Source organism: Oncorhynchus nerka, linkage group LG5, assembly GCF_034236695.1.
Source record: "Oncorhynchus nerka isolate Pitt River linkage group LG5, Oner_Uvic_2.0, whole genome shotgun sequence".
In the NCBI taxonomy this organism is placed as follows: Eukaryota; Metazoa; Chordata; class Actinopteri; order Salmoniformes; family Salmonidae; genus Oncorhynchus; species Oncorhynchus nerka.
In genome coordinates this window covers 62,579,880-62,607,495 of record NC_088400.1, presented here as the reverse complement: position 1 = coordinate 62,607,495, position 27,616 = coordinate 62,579,880, and the positions used below count along the sequence as shown (strand labels likewise).

Genomic DNA, 27,616 nt, shown 5'->3' with positions numbered 1-27,616 from the left:
GTATTGCCAAGAAAAGTAAATATTAAGAAAACTTCTGTTGGATCATCCCTTGGCACCCACCACCCAAACATATTAGAAAACGCATGTTATTACAGTGTTAGAAAGACAGTCAACGATAACTTTCCATTCGAAATGTCTCACTGCATGCACAAGTTTTCTAGTCCTAGGCCTTATCCACAGAAATGTGGGCTATATCTCTCAAAACGTTGGGGAGAAAAACATCCCAAATGCTTGCCTGGGCTGGGGAGGTAGACCAACAGTAGTAGGCCTATCTATGCTTTTTGTTTCACGTGATTTGAGGAATTCAGTGCAACGGGTAAAATACCAGCTTCAACTTGGGTTTGTTTGGACTTTATTAGGCAGCGGAGGACAGAAAGGCGAACACGTGCTACACCAGTGGAGAGGTGAGTAGCGATGACATGGACAACAGTAGGCCTAACTTTAACATGTAGCACCAACGTCAATTTGTTTTCAGATGTCTTGGTACTCAGATGTCTTGGTGCTTATTAAGTTAATTAGGCCGATGCTCTTTGTGTCTGTGTGCACACCTGTCTTGTGCTAACTCTTAGGATGACTATGAGGAGATGAAGGTGTATTTTTTCCAGAGCAAATGGACCAGTTTGGCCGAATGGGAGAAAAAGCGCTACAGAAACATGAAGAGGAACCACTTGGCCATGCTGGTTATAGGTACTATATATCTCTATGAGGCCATGACTATTGTGATGAAGGCTAATGCTCTCTGTTGTTCCTCAGGGGCCTGTTTCAGGACATTAGCCTCAGATAGAAATGTGTTATGTAGAACAGATGTAATTGTCTGTCAGGTTGATCAGGGAATCGTGACCTCTCTATTCGTTATATTTCTATGTGGAAAGTTCGGATTGTGCTACCTCTCTGAATACACCCTAGGTCTGCAGCCGCTGGTCCCTGTGTTTATGGGACGTGGCCGGGAGGGGAGGGAGAGAGAGCTCAGATCGCCCCCACAAGGACCTAGTGACACAGTGGAGGAAGAGGAAGAATGGACCCCTCACCTGGAGACAACACCAGGGTAAAACTCAAAGGAGAAGGGAGAAGAATTCCAGAACAATTTCTAAACCCCCTCAGTCCAGAACACCTTCTACCGCCTCCACATCTAAACCCCCTCAGTCCAGAACACCTTCTACAGCCTCCACATCTACCCCACCCCCCTCAGTCCAGAACACCTTCTACAGCCTCCACATCTAAACCCCCTCAGTCCAGAACACTTTCTACAGCCTCCACATCTAAACCCCCTCAGTCCAGAACACCTTCTACAGCCTCCACTTCTAAACCCCCTCAGTCCAGAACACCTTCTACAGCCTCCACATCTAAACCCCCTCAGTCCAGAACACCTTCTACAGCCTCCACTTCTAAACCCCCTCAGTCCAGAACACCTTCTACAGCCTCCACTTCTAAACCCCCTCAGTCCAGAACACCTTCAACAGAAACCACTTCTAAACCCCCTCAGTCCAGAACACCTTCAACAGAAACCACTTCTAAACCCCCTCAGTGCAGAACACCTTCAACAGAAACCACTTCTAAACCCTCTCAGTCCAGAACAACTAAAACATCAGTGACTACGGGGTCCTATATCTCACCTGCTATCTCAGCCTCAACCAAAACCCTCAACACAGAGACCTTAACTCCTACTGAGACACAGACCCTAACCTCATCCCCAAACGTTCTGACACCACAGCCACACCTAAAAACCTCGACTAGCTCAGAAGTGACCCCAGCCTCAACCACGCCCACTGCTACACAGGAAACCACAAGGTCTGACCGCTCGACCCCAGCCAGACCACAGCTGAGCAGAGGACCAGTGGTGACACGTATTTTCACCTGGATGTGGACTGACTGAGACAGTCACAAAATGGGAAGAGAACAGTCATGACAACCTCACTTGGATGAGCTGACTGGAGAGAGAGAAGGAGAGGAGAGAGAGAGTAGGGACGAGACTGAGAGGAAGACAAAGAAAGAGAAGGAAAGAGAGGGAGAAGAGGAGAAACAGGAGCCGATGAACAAAGAGAGAGATGGAGAAAAGAAGAGAGAGAGCGGAGGAGAGATGGAATCAGAGTGGAAGAGTGGAGTAGAGGACGAGAACAAAGGAGAGATGGGGGGGAGGGCATTGGGGGAGAGGAGGAGAGCGGGAGTGAAGGATAGAGCACACCCAGCAGCTCTCACAGGGTGAGTGAGGAGGGAGAGAGCGAAGGAGAGAGGATATTTTATTAATGTTGACTAATTCCATGAAGATATCCTCGCAAGTATTTAGTAATCAGTAGTAGTACATGTCTCTGAGTAATAACATCTCTACTCAGGTGTAAGCCACAACGCTGTTGCTACTCTGTGTAACGATTTCCTCTCCTCGTCGTTATAGGACCAAGTGTGTGTGTGTCAGAGCAGATGAAGACAGCAGATGTCAGAGGTGAAGAGATTCACTCGAGGTGTGAACCTTCGCAGCAGAGCCAGAGTCAGCTCTACTGAGGAAGAGGAGCTGAGAGACAAAGGTTACTTCTGTGAGTCTCCATCTAAATTAAGTGTACCTTCATGAACCTGTTTTTAAGGTCTTTATAGATGCAGTAATTTTGTGATATTTGGTTCAATTGCCCATAATGTCTTGTTTTATCTGCTGGCTAGCATATCAAATTAAAGTTTATTTGTCACGTGTGCTGAATACAACAGGTGTAGACCTTACAGTGAAATGCTTCCTTACAGGCTCTAACCAATAGTGAAAAAAAGGTATTAGGTGAACAATAGGTAAGTAAAGAAATAAAACATCAGTAAAAAGACAGGCTACATACAATAGTGAGGCTATAGAAGTAGCGAGGCTACATACAGACACCGGTTAGTCAGGCTGATTGAGGTAGTATGTACATGTAGATATGGTTAAAGTGACTATGCATATATGATGAACAGAGAGTAGCAGTAGAGTAAAAGAGGGGTTGGCGGGTGGCGGGACACAATGCAGATAGCCCGGTTAGCCAATGTGAGGGAGCACTGGTTGGTCGGCCCAATTGAGATAGTATGTACATGAATGTACAGTTAAAGTGACTATGCATATATGATAAACAGAGAGTAGCAGCAGCAGAAAAGAGGGGGGGGGGCACAATTAAAATAGTCTGGGTAGCCATTTACCTGTTACCTGTTCAGGAGTCTTATGGCTTGGGGGTAAAAACTATTGAGAAGCCTTTTTGCCTTACACTTGGCACTCTGGTACCGCTTGCCATGCTGTAGTAGAGAGAACAGTCTGTGACTGGGGTGACTGGGGTCCTTCCTCTGACACCGCCTGGTGTAGAGGTCCTGGATGGCAGGCAGCTTAGCCCCAGTGATGTACTGGGCCGTACTCACTACCCTCTGTAGTGCCTTGCGGTCAGAGGCTGAGCAATTGCTGTACCAGGCAGTGATGCAACCATGCTCTCGATGTTGCAGCTGTAGAACCTTTTGAGGATCTCAGGACCCATATTTCTTTAATTTATTTTATTTCACCTTTATTTAACCAGGTAGGCTAGTTGAGAACAAGTTCTCATTTGCAACTGCGACCTGGCCAAGATAAAGCAAAGCAGTGTGACACAGACAACAACACAGAGTTACACATGGAGTAAACAATAAACAAGCCAATAACACAAACAAGTCAATGACACAGTAGAAAAAATAAAGTCTATATACAGTGTGTGCAAAAGGCATGAGGAGGTAGGCAATAAATAGGCCATAGGAGCGAATAATTACAATTTAGCAGATTAACACTGGAGTGATAAATGATCAGATGAACATGTGCAAGTAGAGATACTGGTGTGCAAAAGAGCAGAAAAGTAAATAAAATATAAACAGTATGGGGATGAGGTAGGTAGATTGGGTGGGCTATTTACAGATGGACTATGTATAGCTGCAGTGATCAGTTAGCTGCTCAGATTGTTGATGTTTAAAGTTGGTGAGGGAAATAAAAGTCTCCAACTTCAGCGATTTTTGCAATTCGTTCCAGTCACTGGCAGCAGAGAACTGGAAGGAAAGGTGGCCAAATGAGGTGTTGGCTTTGGGGATGATCAGTGAGATATACCTGCTGGAATGTGTGCTACGGGTGGGTGTTGTTATCGGGACCAGTGAACTGAGATAAGGCGGAGCTTTACCTAGCATAGACTTATAGATGACCTGGAGCCAGTGGGTCTGGCGACGAATATGTAGCGAGGGCCAGCAGACTAGAGCATACAGGTCGCAGTGGTGGGTGGTATAAGGTGATTTGGTAACAAAACAGATGGCACTGTGATAGACTGCATCCAGTTTGCTGAGTAGAGTGTTGGAAGCTATTTTGTAGATGAAATCGCCGAAGTCGAGTATCGATAGGATAGTCAGTTTTACAAGGGTAAGTTTGGCCATGGCCAGCTCCTTGTCTGTGAGTTCTCCTTCATACAGTCCGTCTGTTTCCATCTATGGCACACAGGCTGTGCAGGCCTTGTTAGAAGGAATTAGACCATTTTCGTGTCCTGCTAAGCATTCAAAATGTAACTAAACTCAGCAAAAAAAGAAACGTCCCTTATTCAGGACCCTGTCTTTCAAAGATAATTGGTAAAATTCCAATCTTTCTACATTGTTAAAGGGTTTTCACACTGTTTCCCATGCTTGTTCAATGAACCATAAACAATTAATGAATATGCATCTGTGGACCGGTCGTTAAGACACTAACAGCTTACAGACAGACAGTAGGCAATTAAGGTCACAGTTATGAAAACTTAGGACACTAAAGAGGCCTTTCTACTGACTCTGGAAAAATGAAAAAAGAAAGATGCCCAGGGTCCCGGCGCATCTGCGTGAACGTGGCTTAGGCATGCTGCAAGGAGGCATGAGGACTGCAGATGTGGCCAGGGCAATAAATTGCAATGTCCGTACTGTGAGACGCCTAAGACAGCGCTACAGGGAGACAGGACGGACAGCTGATCGTCCTCGCAGTGGCAGACCATGTGTAACAACACCTGCACAGGATCGGTACATCCGAACATCACACCTGTAGGACAGGTATAGGATGGCAACAACAACTGTCCGAGTTACACCAGGAACACAAAATCTCTCACTCAATGCTCAGACTGTCTGCAATAGGCTGAGAGAGGCTGGACTGAGGGCTTGTAGGCCTGTTGTAAGGCAGGTCCTCACCAGACATCACTGGCAACAACATTGCCTATGGGCACAAACCCACCGTCGCTGGACCCGACAGGACTGGCAAAATGTGCTCTTCACTGACGAGTCACGGTTTTGTCTCAAAAGGGGTGATGGTCAGATTCGCGTTTATTGTCAAAGGAATGAGCATTACACCGAGCCCTGTACTCTGGAGCGGGATCGATTTGGAGGTGGAGGGTCTGTCATGGTCTGGGGAGGTGTGTCACAGCATCATCAGACTGAGCTTGTTGTCATTGCAGGCAATCTCAATGCTGTGCGTTACAGGGAAGACATCCTCCTCCCTCATGTGGTACACTTGCTGCAGGCTCATCCTGACATGACCCTCCAGCATGACAATGCCACCAGCCATACTGCTCATTCTGTGCATGATTTCCTGCAAGACAGGAATGTCAGTGTTCTGCCATAGCCAGCAAAGAGACCGGATCTCAATCCCATTGAGCAGGTCTGGGACCTGTTGGATCGGAGGGTGAGGGCTAGGGCCATTCCCCCCAGAAATGTCTGGGAACTTGCAGGTGCCTTGGTGGAAGAGTGGGGTAACATCTCACAGCAAGAACGGGCAAATCTGGTGCAGTCCATGAGAAGGAGATGCACTGCAGTACTTAATGCAGCTGGTGGCCACACCAGATACTGACTGTTACTTTTGATTTTGACCCCCTATGTTCAGAGACACATTATTCCATTTCTGTTAGTCACATGTCTGTGGAACTTGTTCCGTTTATGTCTCAGTTGTTGAATCTTGTTATGTTCATATAAATATTTACACGTTACATTTGCTGAACATAAACACAGTTGACAGTGAGAGGGCGTTTCCTTTTTTTTTTTGCTGAGTTTAGTACTTTTGGGTGTCAGGGAAAATGTAAGTAAAAAGTACATTATTTTCTTTAGGAATGTAGTCAAGTAAAAGTAAAAGTTGTCAACAATATAAGTAGTAAAGTAAAGTACAGATACCCCAAAAAACTACTTAAGTAGTGCTTTAAAGTGTTTTTACTTATGTACTTTCCACCACTGCTTCCTTCAGACTGAAATTTGGCATTATCTGATTTGACATATTTTGTGCTATTATTGAGATAATGATTCCCCCAAGTGTCCAAACATTGTGAATCAAATAGCTTCATGGTCCTTGTTAATAGTATTTCAAATAGCATGAATATGAATCGATTTGGGTAGGTTATGGTAGCTCACCCAGTGAGTGTGTTTCACAAATGTGTCTCCCCCAGAAATATTAGTGACTACCACTGCTCTAGAACTACCTGTTCAATTCCCCATCTCTTTCCATCTCTCTATTTAAGTGAAGTGGAATATAATGATGTCATTAGTCTTTCTTTTTCTTTCAGTATTTGCTTCAGTTCTATATCCAGCTTGCTATTCTCTTTGACCTCTCTGAACATCACTTCAGTTCTCTATCAAGCTTGCTATTCTCTTTGACCTCTCTGAACATCACTTCAGTTCTCTATCAAGCTTGCTATTCTCTTTGACCTCTCTGAACATCACTTCAGTTCTCTATCAAGCTTGCTATTCTCTTTGACCTCTCTGAACATCACTTCAGTTCTCTATCAAGCTTGCTATTCTCTTTGACCTCTCTGAATACCCCTTCCGTTTCTCTCCTCCCCTCCCTCTCGCTCTCCTTTCCTTTCAGTTGGGATGGAGTCGTCCCAGTCTCAGATCTTTTCCTGCTCTGGTTGTCCGTTCTCCTTCACGGCTCAGATCTACCTCTACAAGCACACAAAGAGATGCCACAGGGAAGAGTATGTCAGGCTGCTGAGGAGTGGAGGGATTAGATCAGAGACATAAGCACCACCCAGTGGCTCTCAGCGGTGTTCAACAACTCCAGATCACACTCCTCACCCAGAAACACAGAGACACAGGGAAGAGTACGTCAGGCTGCTGAGGAGTGGAGGGATTAGATCAGAGACACAAGCACCACCCAGTGGCTCTCAGCGGTGTTCAACAACTCCAGATCACACTCCTCACCCAGAAACACAGAGACACAGGGAAGAGTACGTCAGGCTGCTGAGGAGTGGAGGGATTAGATCAGAGACACAAGCACCACCCAGTGGCTCTCAGCGGTGTTCAACAACTCCAGATCACACTCCTCACCCAGAAACACAGAGACACAGGGAAGAGTACGTCAGGCTGCTGAGGAGTGGAGGGATTAGATCAGAGACACAAGCACCACCCAGTGGCTCTCAGCGGTGTTCAACAACTCCAGATCACACTCCTCACCCAGAAACACAGAGACACAGGGAAGAGTACGTCAGGCTGCCGAGGAGTGGAGGGATTAGATCAGAGACACAAGCACCACCCAGTGGCTCTCAGCGGTGTTCAACAACTCCAGATCACACTCCTCACCCAGAAACACAGAGACACAGGGAAGAGTACGTCAGGCTGCTGAGGAGTGGAGGGATTAGATCAGAGACACAAGCACCACCCAGTGGCTCTCAGCGGTGTTCAACAACTCCAGATCACACTCCTCACCCAGAAACACAGAGACACAGGGAAAAGTACGTCAGGCTGCTGAGGAGTGGAGGGATTAGATCAGAGACACAAGCACCACCCAGTGGCTCTCAGCGGTGTTCAACAACTCCAGATCACACTCCTCACCCAGAAACACAGAGACACAGGGAAGAGTACGTCAGGCTGCTGAGGAGTGGAGGGATTAGATCAGAGACACAAGCACCACCCAGTGGCTCTCAGCGGTGTTCAACAACTCCAGATCACACTCCTCACCCAGAAACACAGAGACACAGGGAAGAGTACGTCAGGCTGCTGAGGAGTGGAGGGATTAGATCAGAGACACAAGCACCACCCAGTGGCTCTCAGCGGTGTTCAACAACTCCAGATCACACTCCTCACCCAGAAACACAGAGACACAGGGAAGAGTACGTCAGGCTGCTGAGGAGTGGAGGGATTAGATCAGAGACACAAGCACCACCCAGTGGCTCTCAGCGGTGTTCAACAACTCCAGATCATACTCCTCACCCAGAAACACAGAGACACAGGGAAGCCAAGACCTCACCACTGCTCTCAGTGTGGGAAGAGTTTCCATCGATCAGGAGACTTAAAGGTGCACCAATGTACTCACACAGGAGAAAGGCCATATCACTGTTCCCAGTGTGGGAAGAGGTTCAGTGTGTCCGGAAATTTAAAGACACACCAGCGTATTCACACAGGAGAGAGGCCGTATCACTGCTCTTGTGGGAGAAAGATGTACATATAGGGAGGAACATAATACTGTAACACAAGACAAAGATACACTTAGAGTGCATTTGCCATTCTGGTACAATGCATTGTCTATTGTATAGGACAGGAGGCCAGAGTAAGGCCATGAGAGTATAGGACAGCTGAACATTAAAAACAGACCACACGAAGAGAAGGCGACACATAGGTGCCTAGGACAACTGGACACACAAGATAGAGGAATGTATAGTATTTTTAGTATAGCTGGACACGCTAAAAACAGAGGAGACACATAGTCTGCTGATCCTAGATAACACACATACAAAAGAACGCATTAAGCTAAGTGCAGGGACAAAGCAAGCCTATAGAATAGAGGAATGTATATTATTTTTAGGACAAAGCAAGGGTCTTGCCACCATTATAATCTGACGAAAAGCAGATATGGGCGTTATTGGGCGTGAACAAGCAGGAAGCCTGAACTAAAAAGATAATGGTAGGCAGAAGAATTAGGGGAAGTATGTTTATCTGCATATGGGTTGGACCCATATGCTATATGTGTATAAATACAGGAGCCGGGGCTCTGGGAAGTGGGGTGTGTTCCGCGGACCACTCCGGCTTGCTATACGTTGTATTAAAAGCCTATTGATTTCACAAGTTCTTGTAAGCGTTATATTTGAACCGATTTTCCACGACACTCTCAGTGTGGGAAGAGTTTCCATCGATCAGGAGACTTAAAGGTGCACTAATGTACTCACACAGGAGAAAGGCCATATCACTGTTCCCAGTATGGGAAGAGGTTCAGTGTGTCAGGACATTTAAAGAGACACCAGTGTATTCACACAGGAGAGATGCCATATCACTGCTCTCAGTGTGGGAAGAGGTTCAGTGAGTCAGGAAGCTTAAAGGAACACCAGCGTACTCACACAGGAGAAAGGCCATATCACTGTTCCCAGTGTGGGAAGAGGTTCAGTGAGTCAGGAAGCTTAAAGGAACACCAGCGTACTCACACCTGACTCTATGAGTCACTAGCACCAACTGATTTACCGGTGGCATTCCAAAGCCCTAAATGCTGCAAATAGTTTGTTTGCCTGAATAAAAATCCAGTGGAACTGTGTACACAATCTTTGATTCCGCGTGTACACCATCTTTGATTCCGCGTGTACACCATATTTGATTCCGCGTGTACACCATCTTTGATTCCGCGTGTACACCATCTTTGATTCCGCGTGTACACCATCTTTGATTCCGCGTGTACACAATCTTTGATTCCGCGTGTACACAATCTTTGATTCCGCGTATACACAATCTTTGATTCCGCGCGTACACCATATTTGATTCCGCGTGTACACCATATTTGATTGCCCGTGTACACCATCTTTGATTCCGCGCGTACACCATCTTTGATTCCGCGCGTACACCATATTTGATTCCGCGCGTACACCATCTTTGATTCCGCACGTACACCATCTTTGATTCCGCGTGTACACCATATTTGATTCCGCGTGTACACCATATTTGATTCCGCGTGTACACCATCTTTGATTCCGCGTGTACACAATCTTTGATTCCGCGTGTACACCATATTTGATTCCGCGCGTACACCATCTTTGATTCCGCGCGTACACCATCTTTGATTCCGCGCGTACACCATCTTTGATTCCGCGCGTACACCATATTTGATTCCGCGCGTACACCATATTTGATTCTGCGTGTACACCATCTTTGATTCCGCGTGTACACCATATTTGATTCTGCGTGTACACCATCTTTGATTCCGCGCGTACACCATATTTGATTCCGCGCGTACACCATATTTGATTCTGCGTGTACACCATCTTTGATTCCGCGTGTACACCATATTTGATTCTGCGTGTACACCATCTTTGATTCCGCACGTACACCATCTTTGATTCCGCGTGTACACCATCTTTGATTCCGCGTGTACACCATCTTTGATTCCGCACGTACACCATCTTTGATTCCGCGTGTACACCATCTTTGATTCCCCGTGTACACCATATTTGATTCCGCGTGTACACCATATTTGATTCCGCGTGTACACCATATTTGATTCCACGTGTACACCATATTTGATTCCGCGTGTACACCATCTTTGATTCCGCATGTACACCATATTTGATTCCGCGTGTACACCATATTTGATTCCGCGTGTACACCATCTTTGATTCCGCGTGTACACAATCTTTGATTCCGCGTGTACACCATATTTGATTCCGCGCGTACACCATCTTTGATTCCGCGCGTACACCATCGTTGATTCCGCGCGTACACCATCTTTGATTCCGCGCGTACACCATATTTGATTCCGCGCGTACACCATATTTGATTCTGCGTGTACACCATCTTTGATTCCGCGCGTACACCATATTTGATTCCGCGCGTACACCATATTTGATTCTGCGTGTACACCATCTTTGATTCCGCGTGTACACCATATTTGATTCTGCGTGTACACCATCTTTGATTCCGCACGTACACCATCTTTGATTCCGCGTGTACACCATCTTTGATTCCGCGTGTACACCATCTTTGATTCCGCGTGTACACCATCTTTGATTCCCCGTGTACACCATATTTGATTCCGCGTGTACACCATATTTGATTCCGCGTGTACACCATATTTGATTCCGCGTGTACACCATCTTTGATTCCGCATGTACACCATATTTGATTCCGCGTGTACACCATATTTGATTCCGCGCATACACTATCTTTGATTCCGCGCATACACCATCTTTGATTCCGCGCATACACCATCTTTGATTCCGCGTGTACACCATCTTTGATTCCGCGCATACACCATCTTTGATTCCGCGCATACACCATCTTTGATTCCGCGCATACACCATCTTTGATTCCGCGTGTGCTGTGTGAGAGGAGGGTGACTGCAGTGTTTGTTGCAGGGAGCTGGTTGTTGACTGCCAATAAGCTGTTATGAACGCTTATAGCAAGTCTACATAAGCCATACACTATGCAGAAACATTCTCCACTAGATGCAGACTACATACTGTATTTATAGAACGTGTTGTAACCCTACTAAATGCGCTGTGAAGGGCCTTATAAACATGCATAGTACCTTATAGAGGTGCAGTTTTTATTTACCCCCTTTTCTCCCCAATTTCGTAGTGTCCAATTGTTGTAGTAGCTACTATCTTGTCTCATCGCTACAACTCCCGTACGGGCTCGGGTGAGACGAAGGTTGAAAGTCATGCCGTCCTCCGACACACAAGCCGCACTGCTTCTTAACACAGTGAGCATCCAACCCGGAAGCTGCACCAATGTGTCGGAGGAAACACCGTGCACCTGGCAACCTTGATTAGCGCGCACCGCGTCCAGCCCGCCACAGGAGTCGCTGGTGCGCGATGAGACAAGGATATCCCTACCGGCCAAGCCCTCCCTAACCCGGACGACGGTCGCGGCCGGTTACGACAGAGCCTGGGCGTGAACCCAGAGTCTCTGATGGCACAGCTGGCGCTGCAGTACAGCGCCCTTAACCACTGCGCCACCCGGGAGGCAGAGGTGCAGTTTTAAAGCCTTATGACATAGTAATGAACAAGAAGTTGTGATATATTGTGAATATCTACTATGTTACATATGTGATAGAGAGAGTCAGCCCCAAAGACAGTGATAGTGTATCTCATTGAGTTTATTAGATGACATTATGGTCAGGCAATGAAGGAGAGAGAGTTTGAAAGAAATATTGAGAAAATAGATATTGGTAGTCTATTGGATGATCTTATGGTATGGGAAGAGGGTAAGGCTCTGGGTAAATGAAGGAATGTCCATGATGGATGTAGCGGCGGCCATCTTGGGAGAGGCGGGGAGGAAGGTCAGTTTGGACACTTCTCCGTAGGACGAACTGCCGCACTCTTCCTCATCCCTCTCTCCGTTGCCATGACGACTCTGCTCGTCATCTCCTGGGGGGTCGCCCTCCTCCGGCCCAAAACCCACCACCTAGGGAGGGAGGTTGATGTTAGAGCGCACACACACACGCACGCACGCACACAGCTCTTAAACATTGATTACACTGCTCACCTATGCACACACACTTACATGTACACTGAGTTTTCTGCAGTTGTGTCCGCGGTGCTCCAGATACCAGGATCCCAGCTCTGCTCTCGTCATCTGCTTCAGGGCCTCAATCTACTCACACACACAAACACGTAAGCACACGTAGTCGCACATGAAACGTCTGCAGCAACTACAGAAAGCAACTACTGCAGCAACTACACAATTCTGCACACACCACAAAAACAGAAAAACTGAAATTGTCCAGTGTGTGTCTCACCTCTCTGTGAAGCCTGTTGAAGACATACTGCTGTGTAGCGACCTCGGCCCAGTTCCTGTCCACCTCCTCTCCCAGGTGTGTGTCCTCACACTCCTTTAGCTTGACCAGCGCAGTCACCTGTACACACACACACACACACACACACACCTTCAGCTTAACAAGTAAACTCCAGGACACTCAGATATATAGTCAGTCAGAAACACACACCTGTGTGTTGAAGGCACTCTCAGTCAGGGCACTCAACTTCTCTCCAAAGGAAGACAGAAACTCCTCTATCTTCAACTCTACCAGCTCAGTACTGAAAGAAAGATGGAGAGAGAAGAGAAGAGATGGAGAGACGAGATGGAGAGAGAGAGCCCACTGTCATTACTACAAGGGGCATTACAGGTCATAAGAGATAGTACTGCTAGCCTCGGGAAGACCACATCAAAGTCACTGCAGTGCACAATGGCATTGGTTCATACAGTCAGTATGAGGATCTCACTTGAACTTGGTGGCCTGTGTTTCCACCGTGACAGAGAAGCCCAGGACTCCAGATGTGTTTCTGCAGGTTGGATAAACATGGTACCTGGAGGAGAGAGACGGAGGGAGAGAGATGGAGAGAGAGGGGTTTAAGTTGACTGAGCCAATTGGAAGCTGGAGAAGGTTTAGACACTGGGACACTCAGGAAGGTTGGGACACTGGGGTTAACACTCCTACTCTTTCCAGAGGTTCCATGGTCTATTTAGTCACCAGAGAGACAGAGAAGTGTGAAACACAGACACTGACCCCAGAGTCTCTTTTGTCCTGAGGAAGTCAAAGCAGGGCTCCTCCATGTGCATCTGGAACCACAACAATATCAACAACACAGAGGTCAGAGGAAGAAGGGATGAGGGGTTAGGGGGTGAAATGATGAACGGTTGTTGGTGTACTCACCACCAGCAGCTCCATCAGTGTGTGTTCTCTGAGGGTTTTCAGACCACACTGGAGAGAGAGAGGGGGAGAAGGGGAGAGGAAGAGAAGAGAGTGAATGAATGTCAGAGGCGAGTAAATCAGTCATGAACAGATGAATTGTACCAGTGTGTGTGTGTACCTGGTAGTAGACTGTGACCTCTGAGTTGGGGTCTCCCTTGTTCAGTGCTTTGACCTTACAGACGTGCTGTTTCAGAGGCAGCTCCACCACTCTAAACAACACTGGGACCTCTGCTGGCAGCTTGGAGAACTGCAGCTTACTGACAGACACGAGGACAGCGAGAGAGGACAGCAAAGATAGTTATATGTGTGTGTGTGTGTGTGTGTGTGTGTGTGTGTGTGTGTGTGTGTGTGTGTGTGTAAACTTACTCAGTGACGTACTGCAGGAACTGGATTGACTCCTGTAGAGAAAACAGATCCCACTTTAATAAACGGCAGAAATCATACAAGTGGAAAGGGTGTGTAATGTGTGTGTGTGTGTGTGTGTGTGTTTTGATGGTCCAGTCACCTGGCTAGTGAAGTTCCCCTGCACCAGTCCCTCTGCATAGAGCTGGGTCTTGAAGGTTCTGCTGAACTCCATCAGTTGTTCTACAGTCAGACCACCGTCTGCCAGCGCCTGGTACTTCTCTACCATGGACCAGCGACCATGCTCCAGGACCAACAACCGCACGTCCCTGAGAGTGTGTGTTTGGTGCGAGAGAGAGAAGACAATGGTGAGGTTGGACACACACCAACAAACAGACCCACACGCACACACGCGTGACGTACTTGCCCAGTTTCTCAGGTTGTATGAGGATGTTGAAATAGGCCTTTTTGAGCTGCTCAGAGAACATATTGAAGACATCTTGACAGGCAGAGAAGTCAGCCAGATGGTCCAGGATCAGATGGAACAGGAGCTACAGAGGAGGGAACACCATCATCATCATCATCATCATCCTTGTGTGTGAGTGTGGTGTGTGTGGTGCGGTGCAGTGTGTCTGGGTCTAACTCACAGGCAGTTTGTGGTTGAAGCCCTTGACCTTAATAACCAGTCCGTGTTCTCCTACTGATAGCTTGTAGTCCAGCTGGGCCACGTCAGCCTCGTAGGCTGGCTCTGCTAGGTTATGACCCAGTATGTTCACTAGCAGGTCAAATAACACCAGGCTAGGGAGGGGGAGAGAGAGCAGAGGGGCAGGGTGAGAGCGAGAGAGAGAGAGGAAGTGGCGGGTGGAGAGAGGGGAGGAAGTGAGAGAGAGAGAGAGAGAGAGAGAGAGAGAGGAAGGGGCAGGTGGAGAAAGGGGAGGAAGTGAGAGAGAGAGAGAGAGAGAGAGGAAGTGGCGGATGGAGAGAGGGGAGGGAGTGAGAGAGAGAGAGGAAGGGGCAGGTGGAGAAAGGGGAGGGAGTGAGAGAGAGAGAGAGAGAGGGGAGGGAGTGAGAGAGAGAGAGAGAGAGGAAGTGGCGGGTGGAGAGAGGGGGGAGTGAGAGAGAGAGAGAGGAAGTGGCGGGTGGAGAGAGGGAGGGAGTGAGAGAGAGAGAGAGAGAGAAGGGGCAGGTGGAGAAAGGGGAGGAAGTGAGAGAGAGAGAGAGGAAGGGGCAGGTGGAGAGAGGGGAGGGAGTGAGAGAGAGAGAGAGAAGGGGCAGGTGGAGAGAGGGAGGGAGTGAGAGAGAGAGAGGAAGGGGCAGGTGGAGAAAGGGGAGGGAGTGAGAGAGAGAAAGAGAGAGAGAGAGGGGAAGGGGCGGGTGGAGAGAGGGGAGGGAGTGAGAGAGAGAGAGAGAGAGAGAGAAAGGGGCAGGTGGAGAGAGGGGAGGGAGTGAGAGAGAGAGAGAGAGGAAGGGGCAGGTGGAGAAAGGGGAGGAAGTGAGAGAGCGAGGGGGAAAGGAGGGTTGGGGATGAGAGAGAGTGGAGAGAGGGAGATAAGCAGAGAGAATAAGGATTAAAAAACGGTGTAAAACAGGTCCTAGCTATGGCTGCATTCTCGAGAGGCTAGCAGTTTTGGCACAATCTCTACCTGTGAAACAATTGTTGGCTAATGGCTCACTAAACCCTGGACTTACTTCCTGGCTGACTGCTGGATGACCGGAGAGATGAGATGGAAGCGGATGTACGCTGAAGGAGAGAGAGTAGAAACGACAGATCAACAGAGAGAGAGTAGAAACGACAGATCAACGGAGAGAGAGTAGAAACGACAGATCAACGGAGAGAGAGTAGAAACGACAGATCAATGGAGAGAGAGTAGAAACGACAGATCAACAGAGAGAGAGTAGAAACGACAGATCAACGGAGAGTAGAAATGACAGATCAACAGAGAGAGTAGAAACGACAGATCAACAGAGAGAGTAGAAACGACAGATCAACGGAGAGAGTAGAAATGACAGATCAGCAAAGGAGAGAGAGTAGAAACGACAGATCAACGGAGAGAGAGTAGAAACGACAGATCAACGGAGAGAGAGTAGAAATGAAAGATCAACGGAGAGAGAGTAGAAATGACAGATCAAAGGAGAGTAGAAATGACAGATCAGCAAAGGAGAGAGAGTAGAAACGACAGATCAACGGAGAGAGAGTAGAAACGACAGATCAAAGGAGAGAGAGTAGAAACGACAGATCAATGAAAGTAAAGTTATTGACCATTTTAATTGTTCACTGTTGTAGTAACTCAACCAATCAAATGTATTTTATAAAGCCCTTTATACATCAGCAGAAGAACAGTTGCCAGGAAAAACTCCCTAGAAGGAAGGAACCTATGAAGAAACCTAGAGAGGAACCAGACTCAGAGGGGTGAACAGTTTTCTACTGGCTGTACCAGATAAAGATTAAGGCAAAACTCCACCCAAAAACAATATTTTGGTATTCGTTTCACTAGTCCTTTGTTGATATTGTCCCAAAATGTTTTGCATGTCAGCAATCATGTTTTCAAGATAAATAACATTCAAAATACAGAAATTCATGCCAGTATGATGCAAGTTATAAAGTGCTGAGATTTTTGGACTATATCAACAATGGACTAATGAAACAAATACCAAAAGTTTTTGGGTGGAGTTTTCCTTTAAGAGAACATGTGGACATTGACGCCAGATTGTGTGTGTTTTTGTGTTATAAAGTAGTTACTTTGAAACACATACACACACTAGGGCTGGCACAATTACCGTACGGATGAAAACCATTATGAAAATAAAATAACCGTCATCATTTTTGTTTTTGGGGTACGAAGAGGACGGCCTGGAATTTGTGCGGTGGAGTCCGTTTCTGCTGTAACACGTACTCTAAACAGCGAGACAAAACTTTGTTGCTCCTAGTGGAAACCAGCAAGGTGTTGCAGCAAACGAGTCGTCGGTTGCCTAGGAAACGGCAGCACACATGAAAAGAACGGGCTTGGAACCATAGAATTATCAATTAGAATAATCCTTTAATAGGCTCTATATGCTTGGAATTTCTTACCCTGGCAATTTGACTGGTAAACTCATGGGTACACTAGGGACGGCTGCATGGTATTGGGATGTAACGGCTTCCATGGTCATGTAGAATGTTCATTCAAATTATGTTAACTGATGTGGCTCTTGTAATGAAATGCATTTTTTGTAACGTTAGTTGAGTTGAATCAAAGATTTTCAATTATATTGACAAGATAGTGGAGTGACCGCTCTAACAATGGAAATATATGTCCTCAAATTTGAAAGGCATTCAGGTGGGACCATTCTAGCCAATGAGAGGGCAGATACGTGTGGGTGAACAACAGGCACAACTGATATAATTTGTTTTTTTCCAACCTGGCCAAATTCCACGTGCGTCCACTTATATCAGAGCATTCGTAACAACCTAACCATTAAGAAACATATATTTGATCAAATAAGCCTCACGTAGCAATATAGCAATTATATTTTTTTGTTGACCAAATTCAACACTCTCTCATTAACCTCCATACAAAAAGTTCCTCACTTCTTGGTCTTATTTTCGTGGATAGAATTTGGGCGGAGTAAACCCTCTCGCTTTGCCTCTTCTTCTCTGGTTGAACTAATAAATCACGGCACATATTGATGGTTACACTTCCTGCTTTGCTCCCGTGGGTACGCTCGCAATGATTACCAGTCCACCCATGATGCCATCATTGACTTGAATGGGGACGCCCATTCAATTTTTAAAAATTACTATTCAAATGTTTATTACGGAGATTGCGTCATTTGGATGGCCAATTACCATCATCCAAAATTCCTTGACCGTCACAGTCCTAACACACACACACACACACCTTTGGGTATGTTGAACTTGTTGTCCTTCTTGTACCAGAGGCATCCTCGGTCGTTGGCAGTTACTCTGACTGGCAGCTCAGTATCAGGACAGTCAGACAGCTTCAGGCTGAAATCAGTCGCTGGAAGGAAGACACAAAATATGAACACATTAGGAAGGTTCACAACACACAGACACACACACACACACACACACACACACAGACACTAACCGATGAACTTGTTCTCGACAGGAAGGTGCAGGTCAGAGCTGTGCTCAAAGTCTCCGTTCCAGCGCTCTCTCCACTCCTGCTGGATATCTGGACAGAGAAGAGACAACTATCAGGATACCCTCTCTCTTTCTCTACATACTGGGACCATGTTGACATGATCTGCTCCTCTAATAATGCAAACACATAGAGGGCCTTCAGAAAGTATACATACATCTTGACCTTTTCCACATCTTGTTGTGTTACAGCCTGAATTTCAAATGGATTCAATTGAGATTTTGTGTCACTGGTCTACACACCATACCCCATAATGTCAAAGTGGAATTGTTTTTCAACATCTTTTACAAATTCATTAAAAATGAAAAGCTTAAATGAGTAAATACGTATTCGACCCCTAAAATCCGAAATACGTTCAGGAGTAAACATTTTCTTAACAAGTCACATAATAAATTGCATGGACTCACTCTGTGATGAATAATAGTGTTTAACATGATTTTTGAATGACTACCTCATCTCTGTACCCCACACAAACAATTATCTGTAAGGTCCCTCAGTCGAGCAGTACATTTCAAGCACAGATTCAACCGCAAAGACCAGGGAGGTTTTCCAATGCTTCGCAAAGAAGGGCACCATTGGAAGATGGGTAAAAAAATAAAAAATAAACAGACATTGAATATCCCTTTGAGCATGGTGAAGTTATTAATTACACGTCGGATGGTGTATCAACACACCCAGTCACAACAAAGACACAAGTGTCCTTCCTAACTCAGTTGCCAGAGAGGAAGGAAACCAGTTACAGAGTTTAATGGCTGTGATAGGAGAAAACTGAGAATGTATCAACAACATTGTAGTTGCTCCACAACACTAGCCTGTACAGAATAAAAAATATTACAAAGCATCCTGCTTCCATTAAGGCATTAAAGTAAAACTGAAAAACATGTGGGAAAGAAATAAACTTTATGTCCTGAATAGAAAGCGTTTGTAACCGCTTTCTAGGTGTGGTGAAGGAGAGTCGGACCAAACTGCAGCGTGTAGATTGCGATCCATGTTTAATGAAAACAAACGTAAATACGAATAAACACAAAACACTACAAAACAATAAACGTAATGAAAACCGAAACAGCCTATACTTGTCAACTAAATACAGCGACAGGAACAAAGCCACTAAGGACAATCACCCACGACAAACTCAAAGAATATGGCTGCCTAAATATGGTTCCCAATCAGAGACAACAATAAGCACCTGCCTCTGATTGAGAACCACTCCAGACAGCCATAGACTTTGCTAGATAACCCCACTAGCTACAATCCCAAATACATACACACCAAAACCCCAAGACAAAACACACCACAATACAAAAACTCCATGCCACACCCTGGCCTGACCCAATACATGAAGAAAAACACAAAATACTTAGACCAGGGCGTGACAGCGTTATGTTTGGGCCAAATCCAACACAACACATCACTGAGTACCACTCTTCATATTTTCAAGCATGGTGGTGGCTGCAACATGTTATTGGTATGCGTGTCAACGGCATGACTAGGATAAAAATAAACGGAATAGAGCAAAGCACCGGCAATATCCTCGAGGAAAACCTGGTTCAGTCTGCTTTCCAACAGACACGGCTGACAAGTTCACCTTTCAACAGGACATTAACCTAAAACACTTATCTACACTAGAGTTGTTTACCAAGACAATATTGAATGTTCCTGAATGGCCTAGTTACAGCTTTGACTTAAAATCGGCTTGAAAATCTATGGCAAGATGTGAAAATGGCTGTCCTAGCAATGATTAACAACCAACTTGACAGAGCTTGAAGAATTTTAAAAAGAATCATGTGCAAATATTGTACAATCCAAGTGTACAAAGCTCTTAGTGACTTACCCAGAAAGACTCACAGCTATAATCACTGCCAAAGGTGCTTCTAACATGTATTGACTCAGGAATGTGAATACTTCTGTAAATACATTTCTAAAAACATGTTTTCAGTTTGTCATTATGGGGTATGGTGTGTAGATGGGTGAGAGAAAAACGTATATTTAATCCATTTTGAATTCAGGCTGTAACACAACAAAATGTAGAATAGGACAAGTGGTGTGAATACTTTCTGAAGGCACTGTAGTATGTATGTATGTATGTATGTATGTATGTATGTATGTATGTATGTATGTATGTATGTATGTATGTATGTATGTATTGTATGTATGTATGTATGTATGTATGTATGTATGTATGTATGTATGTATGTATGTATGTATGTATGTATGTATGTATGTATGTATGTATGTATGTATGTATGTATGTATGTATGTATGTATGTATGTATGTATGTATGTATGTATCACCCTCTACGCTGTAGTGTGTCCCAAACCATTTCTCCCTGAGGGGACAGTGGCATTCATGGTCTGGAGAGAGCAGCAACAGGTTGGATCTGTCTGGAGTCAGCAAGGACAGGGCCGCACTGATCACCTACACACACACACACACACACACACACACACACACACACACACACACACACACACACACACACACACCAGATTAGTTTAGTAAGCAAGGAAAGGGCCACAACAATCACCTAAACACACACACACACACACACACACACACAATTATTTTAGTAAGCAAGGAAAGGGCCGCAACAATCACCTAAACACACACACACACACCAGATTAGTTTAGTAAGCAAGGAAAGGGCCACAACAATCACCTAAACACACACACACACACACACACACACCAGATTAGTTTAGTAAGCAAGGAAAGGGCCACAACAATCACCTAAACACACACACACACACACACACACACAGATTAGTTTAGTAAGCAAGGAAAGGGCCACAACAATCACCTAAACACACACACACACACACCAGATTAGCTTAGTAAGCAAGGAAAGGGCCACAACAATCACCTAAACACACACACACACACACACACACCAGATTAGTTTAGTAAGCAAGGAAAGGGCCACAACAATCACCTAAACACACACACACACACCAGATTAGCTTAGTAAGCAAGGAAAGGGCCACAACAATCACCTAAACACACACACACACACACACACACCAGATTAGTTTAGTAAGCAAGGAAAGGGCCACAACAATCACCTAAACACACACACACACACACACCAGATTAGCTTAGTAAGCAAGGAAAGGGCCACAACAATCACCTAAACACACACACACAGTCCGTACCTCAGGTGAATACTGGAACATGAGCTGGTCTCCGGTGAGGAAGTGTTCTGTAGGAAACAGCTGCATGTTCTCACAGATATCCTCCACATACTCTATAGGGTCCGTCTGAAACACACAGGGGTGCATCGTTTGGTTGGGTATATTCATTCCTGTACTTGTAGATAGGAGGAGAATGCTAGTATTTACCTGTTCCTGGTAGTGAAACTCGTTGTCTTCAATCTTTTGAATCTCCTCATAGATCCTACAAACATAGAGAGAGAAAGAGAGAGAGTGAGAGATAGAGAGATAGATACTCATATACTGTATAAATAAAGCACATATTCTGCATTTCACATGCCTATAATAAAGCCCTAATCACACAGAGACACTACCGTTGTTGGGGGCCCAGGCTCTGCATCATCTTGAGGTACTGGAAGACCAGGTGAGCCACCTGAAGAGAAACACAGATAATGTGTGTACTGTGTACCAATAGTCTGTGTATGTACGTTTTACTATACTTGTGAGTACCAAAAGTGCTCACTAGAATAGTAAGCCAACTAAAATTCAGAGAAGTGAGGACATTTTGCCAGTCCTCACTTGTAAAAATACAATTTTAGGCTTAGGGGTTAGGTTTATAACTAGAGTTAGGATTAGGGTTAGGGAAAATAGGATTTTGAGTGTGTGTGTGTGTGTGTGTGTGTGTGTGTGTGTGTGTGTGTGTGTGTGTGTGTGTGTGTGTGTAAAAGTTCTGAAATCCTTGGTCAGTGACTGTGTACCAACCTGGTAGAAGTTCTGGAATCCTTGGTCAGTGAGTGTGATGGAGATGGAGAAGATGGAGTAGGTAGAGTTCTGGTCAAAGCCTGTTTCACTGTTCCCTCCAAACAGAGCCATGGCCCAGCACCTACACACACACACCTCAGCACAGTTACCACATAAACATAGCTATAAAGCGGTGCATTATGGGTTATGTAGTCCTGTATGCCGTAGTTCTGACTCACTTCCTCCTGAGAATTGATAGGATGCTGCCTGTGCCCTCGTGACCAATCAGCCAAGAGATGTAGTGGAGAGGCTTCACCCTGAGAGAGTGATGAGGGGATGGAGAGAGGCAGAAACAGTGAGGCAGAGAGAGAGGTGCATCATCAACTGTAGTATCTCTCCTGTAGTTCCTCTGTTATATAGCTGTATTAGCTGTAGTAGCTGTATTATCTGTAATAGCTGTATTATCTGTAATAGCTGTATTATATGTAGCGAGAGAGAGATGTAGAGATTATATTAGCTGTATTATCTGTATTACCTGTATTATCTGGAGTACCTGTATTATATACCTGTATTATCTGTAGCAGCTGTATTATATGTAATAGCTGTAATAGTTGTAGCAGCTGTATTATCTGTAATAGCTGTAATATCCGTGGTAGCTGTATTATCTGTAGCAGCTGTATTATGTGTAATAGCTGTATTATATGTAGTACCTGTATTATATACCTGTATTATCTGCAGTAGCTGTATTATCTGTATTTTCTGTAGTAGCTGTATTATCTGTAGCAGCTGTATTATCTGTAGTAGCTGTAATATCTGTAGTAGCTGTATTATCTGTAGCAGCTGTATTACCTGTAGTAGCTGTATTTTCTGTAGCAGCTGTATTTTCTGTAGCAGCTGTATTTTCTGTAGCAGCTGTATTTTCTGTAGCAGCTGTATTATCTGTAGCAGCTGTATTATCTGTAGCAGTATAGCTGTATTGTCTGTAGTAGCTGTATTATCTGTAGCAGTATAGCTGTATTATCTGTAATATTTATAGTAGCTGTATTATCTGTAATATCTGTAATAGCTGTATTATCTGTAGTAGCTGTATTATATGTATTATCTGTAGCAGTATAGCTGTATTGTCTGTAGTAGCTGTATTATCTGTAATATCTGTATTGTCTGTAGTAGCTGTATTATATGTATTATCTGTAGCAGTATAGCTGTATTGTCTGTAGTAGCTGTATTATCTGTAGTAGCTGTATTATCTGTAGTAGCTGTATTATCTGTAGTAGCTGTATTATCTGTAGTAGCTGTAATATCTGTAGTAGCTGTAATATCTGTAATAGCTGTATTATCTGTAGTAGCTGTAATATCTGTAGTAGCTGTATTATCTGTAGTAGCTGTATTATCTGTAATAGCTGTATTATCTGTAGTAGCTGTATTATCTGTAGTAGCTGTATTATCTGTAGTAGCTGTATTATCTGTAGTAGCTGTATTATCTGTAGTAGCTGTATTATCTGTAGTAGCTGTATTATCTGTAATAGCTGTATTATCTGTAGTAGCTGTATTATCTGTAGTAGCTGTAATATCTGTAATAGCTGTATTATCTGTAGTAGCTGTATTATCTGTAGTAGCTGTATTATCTGTAGTAGCTGTATTATCTGTAGTAGCTGTATTATCTGTAGTAGCTGTATTATCTGTAGTAGCTGTAATATCTGTAGTAGCTGTATTATCTGTAGTAGCTGTATTATCTGTAGTAGCTGTAATATCTGTAGTAGCTGTATTATCTGTAGTAGCTGTATTATCTGTAGTAGCTGTATTATCTGTAGTAGCTGTATTATCTGTAGTAGCTGTACTATCTGGAGTAGCTGTATTATCTATAGTTGTGTTTCTTACCTGTAGTGTTTCTCCTGAGGAGGCAGGGACCAGGTGATGGTCAGAGCATGGACCTTCCTCACAGGAACAACTGAAACACACAGCTATGTCTTACTACACATGTGAGCATATCTTTTTGGGAACCAACAATTGATTCCCATTCAAAATCCTGTTTTCAGTGAGCTGAACTGAAGCTGTATGGCTCTAATGGAGATCAGGAAAGAAGGCTGTGCAGGTCAGCTCAATAGAGCAGGTGTTCCTACCTCTGTACAGCTTGTTGAAGGCTGGAGTATCAAAGGGATCCAGCAGTTCAGAGAAGTCCGGCTTGGGCTGAGCACTGAGGAACAGGGTTCAGTAAGTGTTCGCTAAATGGCCATATTATAATATGAATGGTGAGGGATTCATCCTCAACTGAGACTCACTTGTTGGGAACTCCACTGAAGATCTCCTTCACCCACTCCTCTAGAGTGTCCAGCTTCTCTACACACAACAGAGGAGGACAACAGAGTTACATGTGTGACTGAGCAGCCGGTCTCTCTCTCTCACACACACACACACACACACACACACACACACACACACACACACACACACACACACACACACACACACACACACACACACACCTTTAGACTGCACAGCCAGGGTCATGTAGTGGGCAGAGTAATGTCTCTTCCAGAAGGAGCGGAGCCTCTTGTAAACATTGATCCTCTTTTTCCTGGGCTCTGTCTTCAGAGTCTGGACGTTACCTGGGAAACCATGACAGCCACCGGTGGAAACCATGACAACAGCTCAGTCACATACCACAATTACACACCATCTGTCTCGTTTACACATGACAACACAGTACACAGAGTAGTTTGTGTGTGTGTGTGTGTGTCTGCCCTCACCCCAGCAGAACTTGCCCATAGGGTGACCTGGCTTTGCTAGACTCCCAAACAACATCTCTTTCCTGTGAGAGTCAGACGGCTTGGCCAGTTGGTACTCTGATAAAAGAGAGAAGGGGGAGCAGGTCACTACATAACCAGTGCATAAGGTCTGAATAAGGACAAAAACAAAAAATTATTCCCAGAATGCCTCTCACCAGAGTCGACAGCTTCCACCTCCCTGTCGATGGCGTCTCGGATCATCAGAGGACAGATGAAGAACTGGGCCCATCTGGAGAGAGCCAATCACAGACAGGTACAGAGTCAGATGGACTAATCCTAATCAAGAGACAAGGCACAGAGACTATAATGGTGGTGTGTTGCTGACCTGTCCAGAGCCTCTCTGAATTTCTTTCTCTGGACGTCAAACTGGAAGACGGTTCTCTCACAGTCCGTGGAGGCGTTGTCACTACCCCCATGTTTCTTCAGGAAGGCATCGAAACCATTCTCTGATGGGTACTTCTCACTGCCCATGAACACCACTACAGGAGGAGAGAGGGAGGAGAGGAGAAAAGAGAGGGAGGAGAGGGAGGAGAGAGAGGAGAGGAGAGAGGGAGGAGAGGAGAGAGGGAGGAGAGGGAGAGGAGAGAGGGAGGAGAGAGAGAGGAGAGAGAAAGGAGAGGAGAAAAGAGAGGGAAGAGAGAGAGGAGAGGAGAGAGGGAGGAGATACTCACTGTGTTCCAGGAAATGGGCAAGGCCTGGGAGGTCATTAGGGTCACTGAAGCTGCCAATACCCACACACAGCGCTGCTGCAGACTGACACACACACACACAAACACACAATCATCAATACCCTTATTACTATTGCTGCTAATGTGCTGTTATTTCCTCTTCAGGTCACCCTCTCACCTGTTTCTCTGAGTGTCTCTTCTTCCTCTTCCCTCCATCCTCATCATCCTCAAAGTCACTGTCCTTGTCATCTTCATCTTCTTCAGACTCTTCCTCTGTTCCCTCTCCTGAGTCTTCTTCCTCCTCTTCCTCCTCCCCCAGTTCCTCCTCCTCCTCTGATTCGTCGTCTCCAGAGGAGGCGAGACCAGTGAAATCTGAAATTAGCATAACTCGAAGTCCATTGGTCAGCTCGATGTGCCTGTGGGAGGGGTTAGACAGAGGTAAACAATATTCTCTTATCCTAAGATGCTGACACAACCACACACACAATTTGGCCCTCCAGCTGTTTACTTTTTACTGCGTGCGAGACTCGCAGACAGACAAACAGACAGATGGAAAGAAAGACAAACACAGTCTCTCTCTCTCACACAGTCCCCCCCACACACACACACACACACACATACACACACAAACGTTGGTGTGTAAGGTAAACATTGATGTTACCTGTACTGTTTGGGGTCACTAGGGGACTTGATGATCTCCGGGTCTCCAGTGTTCTCTCCTCCTCCATCCCCTGCTTCCTGGACTTGGACCTTTGGCCCTGGCTCAGCTTCCTCTCTTTCTTCTTCTCTTTCCTCCCCTCGGTCCGGTCCGGTACTAGAGCCACTGGCCGAGGTACTTCTGGACTTGTTGGTCTGTGGCATTCTGAATAGCGACGACACTTTGGCACTGTGAGGCGACAACAGCGGGCCACGGTGAATAGGACACAGGGAAACCAATAGACAGGTTATTCAACTCCAGGTCTGGAGGGACTCTTCTCTACTTGGAAGTTCATTCATGTCACTGATCGGGTAGAGTCCATTCACCTTGGGTGCCAGGTCTGAGTCAGTTACCTGATTAGCAGGTATGACAACCACATGGGTTTGGGCCCTGGAATTGAATGGCCCTGCTCTACTGGCCAACACTGTGACACAGCGTGTCACTCTAAGGACAGCAATGGTGATGGGCTGGACTTCATTTAATTTAAAAGTATTGCTTAAACTAGACTACCCAGAGAATATTGTATTTTAATGACATGTCTGTCAAGAAGTGCAATAAATGACAGTTATTGAAAGGAAGACTGTGACGCAAACATCTATGTGTTAGTTTGATCAGCTGTCAAAAAAGGATGGTCATGCCAGACACATTCAACAGATGCAATGACAGTGATGATGAGGCGACAATACATCTATTCACCCAACGCCCGTATTCAGCTGTGTGTCAGCTGAAAAAACAACCCCAGTGCCCTACACTGCACGGTCCCCGGTTCGCCTCTCTGCGGGCTTTATGTAGGCTCAGTCAGCACTGCAAGTCAGCCAACTTATATCGCTAGCAGCAAACTGTAGCAAGCGAGACATCGGTTACAACATGGCAATAAGATGAAATATACAGTAACACAGAGATAGCAGGCTACATGCTACTTCACCACGGTCGACCGACAACAGTCTATCAAAAAGCCTCAGACTTTTCTAGGCTAGCGACTCACACACAACACATGTCAAACCCCACCCAACGTTTCTACTACAGGAACGTATACTTCAAATTGGTTCTATGTCCTAGAAATGACACTTGTGTTTTTTCAAGTTTGACAGCTAACGAAGTAGCGTTGGTCCCGGAGATGTTTCCATACCTTGCTTCTTGATATCACAGGGATGGAAACTAGTGTTCCCCCTGCATATGGTAGGATGATTATTTTTGCCATAAGGGGCGGCTTGATTCGTCGAAAACGAAGAGCATTTCAACATTGCAACATTTGATTGCTCCGAAACAAGGCAGACACACCCAAGGGCGTGATTAGGGGAACTTTGAACGATCGTGATTGGGCAAAAATACCCGACACGTGGGAACTTCTCTACTCTTCACACTGTGGTTACATTGTAGCAGCAACACGAGACTGTTTGTTACATTGTAACTAACAAATACTGTATCACTAGGAGCAACAACAAAATGGACAGTATCGACAAGTTGTCTGGCAG

General features: G+C 45.4%; 1 protein-coding gene and 2 pseudogenes across 4 annotated transcripts; 2 read left to right on the top strand and 1 right to left on the bottom strand.

The window, feature by feature from the left end:
• Positions 1-610: 610 nt before the first annotated feature.
• Positions 611-2,563, top strand: LOC115129881 (putative uncharacterized protein DDB_G0290521; annotated as a pseudogene).
• Positions 2,564-6,819: 4,256 nt separating this feature from the next.
• On the top strand, positions 6,820-9,342 carry LOC135559555 (zinc finger protein ZFP2-like; annotated as a pseudogene).
• Positions 9,343-12,004: 2,662 nt separating this feature from the next.
• On the bottom strand, positions 12,005-27,392 carry LOC115129813 (nardilysin-like). 4 transcript variants are annotated; one of them, XM_065018858.1, is made up of 32 exons: positions 27,271-27,392; positions 26,106-26,330; positions 25,623-25,816; positions 25,448-25,529; positions 25,102-25,255; positions 24,932-25,005; positions 24,738-24,833; positions 24,474-24,596; positions 24,270-24,327; positions 24,111-24,184; positions 23,869-23,938; positions 22,230-22,307; positions 22,012-22,132; positions 21,624-21,682; positions 21,439-21,493; positions 21,253-21,357; positions 20,395-20,518; positions 18,049-18,135; positions 17,839-17,958; positions 15,650-15,701; positions 14,608-14,758; positions 14,384-14,511; positions 14,124-14,289; positions 13,985-14,016; positions 13,737-13,875; positions 13,580-13,627; positions 13,433-13,485; positions 13,149-13,232; positions 12,872-12,962; positions 12,665-12,781; positions 12,430-12,519; positions 12,005-12,330 (listed from the first exon to the last, which is right to left on the bottom strand). In XM_065018858.1, exons 1-32 carry the CDS (start codon positions 27,383-27,385, stop codon positions 12,100-12,102), a joined length of 3,396 nt encoding a protein of 1,131 aa, XP_064874930.1. In that variant the 5' UTR covers positions 27,386-27,392; the 3' UTR covers positions 12,005-12,099. The 4 variants fall into 4 exon arrangements, with proteins under 4 accessions (XP_064874930.1, XP_064874931.1, XP_064874928.1 ...); XM_065018859.1 differs by having other exon boundaries at positions 25,623-25,860; positions 27,271-27,360; XM_065018856.1 differs by having other exon boundaries at positions 25,102-25,529.
• Between the last annotated feature and the right edge of the window lie 224 nt (positions 27,393-27,616).